The 7,609-nt window shown below is 47.5% G+C and overlaps 1 protein-coding gene across 2 annotated transcripts; it reads right to left on the bottom strand.

Annotated features, from left to right (window-relative positions):
- Positions 1–332: 332 nt before the first annotated feature.
- Tango11 (transport and golgi organization 11) lies at positions 333–2,267 on the bottom strand. Of its 2 annotated transcripts, none has more exons than XM_065222221.1 (3): positions 1,806–2,267; positions 1,266–1,623; positions 333–1,202 (listed from the first exon to the last, which is right to left on the bottom strand). In XM_065222221.1, the coding sequence occupies exons 1-3, from the start codon at positions 2,056–2,058 to the stop codon at positions 986–988; spliced, it is 828 nt and encodes a 275-aa protein (XP_065078293.1). In that variant the 5' UTR covers positions 2,059–2,267; the 3' UTR covers positions 333–985. The 2 variants fall into 2 exon arrangements, with proteins under 2 accessions (XP_065078293.1, XP_065078294.1); XM_065222222.1 differs by having other exon boundaries at positions 1,266–1,611.
- Positions 2,268–7,609: the final 5,342 nt, after the last annotated feature.

The raw sequence follows: 7,609 nt of genomic DNA, 5'->3' as shown, positions 1-7,609 counted from the left end.
CTCACCACGGTTTGATTAGGATTGTAGCTGGTGAGTTTTGTTGACTTGATATTCATATCTATGATATCACAGCTTGTACTATCATACGCAGTGTTCTTGCTTGCTGCGAAAGTCAAGCGTGATCTTGAGCATTGGTGAGATTTGATTTTTTTTTTATATTTTCCCAACACTGCACTTCACTGTCACCTCACCTCACACGCCGCGCAGAATAGGCCTGAAAGTATCAAGCCAAAAGATAGTGGAATTTAAAGATCTACGACCCACGTAAGAACTTCAAATTGCCATCCACTAAACAATACTATCTGAATACAAGAAAAAAAAAAACGCTCTCAATAATTTATGGTAAACTTTATTATTCTTAGTTTTAACATGACGTGACTAAAGTTGTGTTCGCAAATACATGTTTCGAGAGGGAAAGGGGAATATGTTGCAGCGGCTTCATGCAGGTACCTACAAAACGCCAAACCATTTCGGTTGTAAATTTTTATGCTCTTCTTTTTCCACAAAATAGGACAATCAGCCTCTCGAGCTGAAATTTAAATTAAAACAACTTTACTTCAGTGAAAAACATTAGATTTTTCTAAACGCTAAAAGTTTTCATTAATGCTATGCTACAGTTGAAAAGAATATAGAAAATTAAAAAAAAAAGAATACCAGTCTAATAGAAAATGTCGTTGCCGCCAGAGTAAATTTTGAGTGGCACTTTGAAAATTAAAAAAGCAAATGACTTTCCTGCTCTAATAATCCACATTGTACCATCACTGACTATTGCAATAATATTTTGTATTTCGGGTTTCTCTCTCGCATTTATCCGCGTAGGGGAAACGTGTGCTTTTTGTTCATCTGTGGTTGACTCTTATATAAGGACTATTTTCAGCTAAATAGTTTGTCTGCCAATGTTAGATCTCTTCTCCTGACTTCATCAAACGTTCTTATGAAGTGCCCTGGGTAGCGAACGAATATCTTTGGGATGAGCAGAGCTGTCTTACTTCCGACTAAGCCACATGAATGTTTTCAACAGCAGATAAGCCAAACCAACGCAATAGACGATCTTTTCCCGCTGCTGCCGTTGCATGTTGTCCAGTTCGATGGACAGCAACCGTCGGTTCATTTTGGCCACCTGACGGCGCAGATGGGTCATCTCTTCGGACGGTGTTAGATTTTCAACACTTCCGCCGAAGGTTGGTGTCTCGTCCCGGAAGCTATAATTTAAAACAGAAAACCATCGACTAAATTTTCAACTGATTCCCGACTTATTCTCTTACCTCCTGCCGACAATCAGCTCGGAATTGTGTTTGGAAAATGTTGCCCTCTTCTGTAGTTCTCCTCCTGTAATTCCTTCTCGGCCGCCAGCATGACCAAGGCGCTGTCTATTTCCCACGTTCATGCTACTGTTAGCGTCCTCAATCGAATCCAGCGAGCGTGGCTCGTAGTCGTCATAGTTTTGATCATGCAGTTCTTTGTTGTCATACTCCGGGAGGTCCGAAGCCGATGGGAAGTGATGTTCCGCCAGGGAAATTACCCTCGGCGGTGTTGAAACGCGCACAAAACCCGGATCTTTCGGTAGAATGGAATTCTCCAGCATAATCTCACGCGGAGCCGATTTGGTGCCTGATGTAAGAACTGGCTCGATTAGACACGAAATCACAAACACATTTTGATCGATGATTGTTAAAGGGTAGACAAAGGGGGAGTTTTGTTAGCAACCAACCAAGCGAGACAAGGACAAAATTTATTAATAATGTTAGCAAAAGTAGCAATGATATAATGCAGCAGCACCAGAACGGACACAAGGGCTCACTCACCTAAATGTTGATCCTGACCAAGCACAACAATCCTGTCAGGAACGTTCATTTCTATTTTGTCGCGATAGTTCCAGGAATTGATCTCACCGTTGCCATTGGAAAGTAGCTCGTGTTCTTCGAAATAGCCTCCCGTGGCACGAATCCGCTTCGGTACTCGCATCTGTTCGCTTATGTCGTGCGTATAAGCTGCATTCTGGAACAACGAATCATCCTCGTAGTTAGAAAATCCTCCCGGACTTGCAGAGCGAGCCATTTTCGATTTTTCCACTTTTGCCGTTTGATGCACTTAAATAACACTTTCCGGATAAGCTATTAATAAGTACTTCACCCGACGAACAGTTTCAGGCAAACAGATAGTGAAAGGGCAACTTTTTGCTATCTGATAGGCGCAGTGGATTAAATAATTTTTGCCTATCTTTTTTTTCGTTTCGCGGATTCCACACAGAGAGTGGAGTTTTTTGGCTTTTTCCCCTGGGTGGAATCTTTTCACTCGAAGTGACGGCGGCTTCGAAAATGACAGTTCATCCGTGATTCAAATCTTATCGTTTTCTAACCAAATCGGGAGTTAATTCGAAACAATCAAGGTTGCCAGAACCTGATATCAAAACCGAAAATAAAGGACCTATTCATAAATTAAAACGCTAAAATAACAGCGGAGCCGATGGTGTAGTGGTAAGCGTGATTACCTCTCAACCCAGCAGGTCTGGGTTCAATCCCAGTCAGCGCCGCCGGGATGTTCTGAGACATAACATCTCTGATCACGCCTTCCTTCGGAAGGGAAGTAAAGCCGTTGGTCCCCGGTTCATGAGTTGATGAGTCGATAGGTGGTCCAGGTGTGGGAGCTGCCTCCCTGGCGTCGGTGGCATTGGTGCTAAGCACGGAAAACAAATCAAAGAAAAAAAAACGCTAAGAGCAACCGTACCAATGAGTAAATAAGGCACATTTACCAACCTCTACCATAACGCTACTTGCGTACCGGAGGTTGCTATTCAGGTGGGGGAAATAGCAATCCGCACCTTGGGAAGTAGTGAGTTCATAAATTTAGCAACCCGGTAGCAACGCATCAGACGGTTGCTATTTTGAATAAACGTCAAAAGTTTGTTTTGCCGGTGTGGAAAACGGTAACTTAAATTATGACTCTGATAGCAACGACCGGTGTGGAGAGGAGTGATCAAGCCAAAATGGAAACGCTGTGCGTAAGTAAAATAGTGCCGCAAATGGCAACGACTGGTACGGTTGCTCTAAGAAAGGAGAACTGCTAAATGGCGACCCGAATAGAAATTTACATTAGCCCAACGTTTGATTCTGATGTCTACATCAGCATCGAAATCAAATGTATGCCTGATGTCAAACATTAGAAAACATTATGATTTAGTTGTATTTAAGCAACGTAACATCCCTAATAGAAAATTACCATAACCAAACGATAACGCAAATCATGGAACTATTCCACAAATTGTTTGGTGTACACATCAGAAATTTTGCCATTCTAATGTCGGTCTGACATCAAAAAATTTCAATCTATTGACATTAGAACCAAACGTTTTAAGGATGTTTTCGGATGTAGAAAACGTTAGAACTAAACGTTGTTCGGATGTTTTTATATGTAAACGTTTTCTGATGTTTTCTAATGTAGATGTAGATGTACATAACGTTAGAACTAAACGTTGTTTGGATGTTTTTGTGGGAGAGTCGGATTGACCGCACAGGGGAATCAGCGTTGGTTTCGGATTACCGAAAAAGGAATCGACCACGAGGATTTAATAAAACTATCAAAAGGGAACTTTTAATGCGTCTTTCTTGTCGGATGTACAAAGTTCAACTGAAACACTTCTCTATTCGCGCCGTCTCAGCGTCGGCGAGGTTTGGTCGTCCCAATGGAAAAAAAGATGTGTGGGGCACGACCAACCGGTAGATGACGAGGGGCAGCACACATTGCTAATTCTCTTCACTCCTCCTCAATGGTTGACCCTCGTCTCGCCACTGTCCAATCCAAGCTGCTTGGCAAAGCCGTGATGCTTGACTCCACCCAACGGCTTCGTGAGAACGTCCGCCTTCATGTCCTCCGTAGGGCAGTACTTCAGCACCACCTCATCGCGTTCACAAAGGTCCTTCACGAAGTGTCGTTTAGTCTCGATATGCTTGGACCTCTTGCTAGATCGTTCGGACCGAGCAAAACTGAGGCATCCTTGATTGTCGCCGTTCACCACAGTTGCGGCGGCCTGCTTCTCTCCAAGATCATCAAGTAGTCGACGCAGCCAGATCACCTCTTGGCACGTCTCCGTTAAGGCGACGTATTCCGCTTCCAGTGTCGACAGCGTTACACATTCTTGCCGCCGACTGGCCCACGAAATCGCTCCTCCTGCATAGAACACGACGAAGCCCGTAGTAGACTTCCGTGTTCCGACATCTCCTGCCCAATCACTGTCCGAGTATGCAACAAGTCCACTATTTTCGCCCCCGAGAGTCAGCTTCCAATCGCGCGTTCCTTTGAGGTAGCGGATAACGCGTTTGGCCGCCGTCCAGTCTCTCTCGGAAGGAGCACTAAACTTGCGCCCCAGGATTGCAGCACTGTTCATAATGTCGGGGCGAGCGCAAACGGCAATATACATCAATGCACCCACTGCGCTTCTGTACGTCGTAATGTCTTCCAGCGGTTCGCTGTTCACTTCATCACTCAAAAATCCTTTGTCCATCGGCGTTTTCGACACTTTTACTTCACTGAGTCCCGTCTTCGCTACCAACTGGTCTATGTAGTTCATCAAGCTTACGCTGTACACATTGTTCTTCTTCTGCACTTCGAGACCCAGGAAGCACTTCACGTTGCCGAGACACTGAATGTCAAAACTCTTCTGCAACTGTTCGTATACGCGAGTAATCACTGCTTCGCTTTCACACCCCACGAGAAAATCGTCCACGTAAACTACCAAATACACTTTCTTCCCGTTCACGGTGCTCACAAACAAACACTGATCAACTTCACTCGCTGCAAACCCCATCTTCTTCAAGACTTCCGTCAGCTTCTCGTACCAGCAGCGGGCTGACTGCTTCAGTCCATAAATGCTTTTGAGCAGCCGGCAAACAAGCTCCTCCTCGCCTTTAGCCGCGTAGCCCGGGGGCTGCCTCATGTAGATTTCCTCACTGATCTTGCCATACAGATAGGCGGTTCGGACATCTAGATGCTTCAGTACGAGGTTCTTCTTCCCAGCCAACGTCAGGAGAGCTCGAAGAGTGGCGTGTCGCGTCACAGGGGCGTACACCTCATCGAAATCGACGCCAGGTGTTTGCGTAAACCCCTGCGCCACGATTCGTGCTTTGTAGCGCACGACCTCGTTGGTCTCATTCCGCTTAAGTTTGTATACCCATCGACTGCCGACGAGCTTCTTCCCTGATGGAAGTGGCACCAGCTGCCAGGTACCATTCTTCTTCTGCGACGCCATCTCACTGTCCATTGCAGCCATCCAAGCATCCCGATCCGGACCAGATACTGCCTCCTTGAACGTAGCCGGCTCCTGCTCTGAGTGCGCTGCTACCCCAACCACGTAGTCCGACAGACGGCCGGGTAGCCGCGTTCGCCGATGAGATTGACGACCAGTGCCTTCTGGAGTCGATGTCGCAGGTGCTTCCAGTTCTTCCTCCTCCTGCTTCACGGCCAGGGGGTCGCGCTTATCATCCGGATCCTCCATTTCGAAGTAATGCGAGTCTTCACCGTCTTCATCTTGATCCTCTTCATCAGCCTCTTCCACGGCTTCTTCCTGATCCGAAGGAACATCTTCTTCTTCAGCTTGCTGTTCCGTGCTGTCCTCGATTGGCCAAAACTCTTCGGCGCATTCAGGCTCCTGGCTCGGACCCTGCTGCAAGCTCTCCTTGGAAGATCCATCATACATCTCCAGGAACCGCGCGTCCCGGCTGATGGTGATCTTGTCGGTGCTAGGATCAACAAAACGGTACCCTTTGTGTTCTTCGGAATACCCAATGAAACGAAGCTTACGTGCCTTTGCATCAAATTTGCCTCGTTTGACGTCTGGCACGTGTACGTAGGCATGGCACCCATAGACGCGGAGGAATCCCAGCTCTGGGTTGCGTCCGTGCCATTTCTCGAAAGGAGTCGTATCTACAGAACGTGAAGGAAGCCTATTCTGCAGGAACGCCGCTGCCACCACTGCCTCCCCCCAATAGCGCATGGGAAGATCAGCGTCAAGGAGCATCGTACGCGCCATCTCCTGCAGCGACCTATTCTTCCTCTCCGCTACTTCGTTTTGTTGCGGAGTGTATGGAGTCGTATATTGTGCCTTTATTCCCTCTTCCGCAAAGAATTTACGCAGTTCCTGGTTGCAGTACTCCCCGCCGCCGTCCGATCGGACAACCTTTGGTTTGCGGCCGAACAAAGTTTGGACAAAACGAACATATTCTTTGATCTTACCTGGAGCTTCCGACTTTTTGGCGAGTAAGTAGACGACCGTATAACGACTAAAGTCGTCAATCATCGTCATGATGAACCTCTTACCGCCCGGCGTTGTTGTCTTCATTGGCCCACACAGGTCGGTGTGAACCAACTCCAACGGCTGCGTAGACCTGCGTTCTGCCTCCTTCGGGATCGGGTCCCGAGCCAGTTTGCCTTCGATGCATGGCTCGCAGGTGAGCCGAATGCCGCACTTCACGACCTTCATGCCTTCACCTAACTTCTCGTTGCTGATTCGGCTAATCGCTGTCGGATGCCGGTGGCCAAACCGCCCGGCAGCGACGACGTCACCGGCTTTATCACGGATGTCACAACCACTAGCCCCAAACACGGCCGTAAAACCTTTGGCGGTTAGTTTATCAACGGACACCAAGCCGCTTGTCAGCGACGGCACAAGCAAAACGTCAGAAAGATTCACGTTGATGACGTCACCGCTACCGTTCACTCCGCGCAGTGTGCCATAACCACAACCCGCCGTTTTAACTACTTTTCCGTCTGCCAAAATAACACTTGGTCCGTTCTTCTTCTCCAATTCCGTGAAAAACCGCTCGTCATTCGTCATATGACAGCTTGCGCCACTATCGATGTACCACGAGGTGCATTTTTCGTTGGCAACCATAAAGCACACATCGTTAGATTTCTTCGCACTTTTATCGGCTTTCTTCGCACTCGGTTTCACTTCGGGCTTCTTCTTTTCTGCATCGCCCTGCTTCTCGTTCTTCCACGCTCGGCAGTCACGCCGAATATGACCCGCCTTTCCACAATGGAAGCACGTTTTCCCCGCACTATTCTTCTCGCGACTCTTCTTTGTCGCACTCTTCATGGCGGTAGCCTCACCGCTCGCCGATCCACAAGCTCTTCCAGAACGCTCACATCGGCGTTCATATTCGTCAAGCACTTTCACTTTCACTGCTTCCAGCGTCGTACCGGCGTCGATCTGGCTCTGCAACAAAGTTGCCAGCCCTTGATACGATTCGGGCAAGCTTCGGAAGAGCAACACAATCTTGAAAGATTCACTTAGGCCGACAACATAGTAGAAGCGATTCGAAGCGATTCGATGCGATAGCAATTGGCAAAGCGAAATGCAGCGGCAAGCGAAGCAACCTATGACATAGTGAAAGCGTTTTTGAAAACATTACAGTCGCGCGCGCAGTACAAAATTTTCCGAATCGATTTCGGTGTCCATTTTTCCTCACTAGAATCAGTCCACTTGCGTTCGAAGGCGTCAAAACACAACACGAACAGCTCTGTCGCTTTGCTGAACGCTTTACACCTCTTCGCATCGCTTTCACTATGGCTGGTTTGGGCGATTCCCATAGAACGCTCATAGAGGGTGCTTTCA

The sequence above is a fragment of the Ochlerotatus camptorhynchus genome, unplaced genomic scaffold (assembly GCF_037179485.1).
Source record: "Ochlerotatus camptorhynchus isolate MF236.1 unplaced genomic scaffold, CSIRO-AGI_Acam_v1.1 ptg000161l, whole genome shotgun sequence".
NCBI lineage: Eukaryota > Metazoa > Arthropoda > Insecta > Diptera > Culicidae > Ochlerotatus > Ochlerotatus camptorhynchus.
The sequence above is the reverse complement of the archived record's forward strand: the minus strand, read 5'-3'. Positions and strand labels throughout refer to the sequence as shown.

Excerpts from the sequence above, each read along its gene's own strand:
- Tango11 (XM_065222221.1), bottom strand. The coding sequence starts at position 2,058 with ATGGCTCGCTCTGCAAGTCCGGGAGGATTTTCTAACTACGAGGATGAT. Across the intron at positions 1,624-1,805 it reads TGGTCAGGATCAACATTTAG|TTCTTACATCAGGCACCAAA; the intron begins GTGAGTGAGCCC and ends TAATCGAGCCAG. Across the intron at positions 1,203-1,265 it reads GAGCTGATTGTCGGCAGGAG|CTTCCGGGACGAGACACCAA; the intron begins GTAAGAGAATAA and ends TTTAAATTATAG.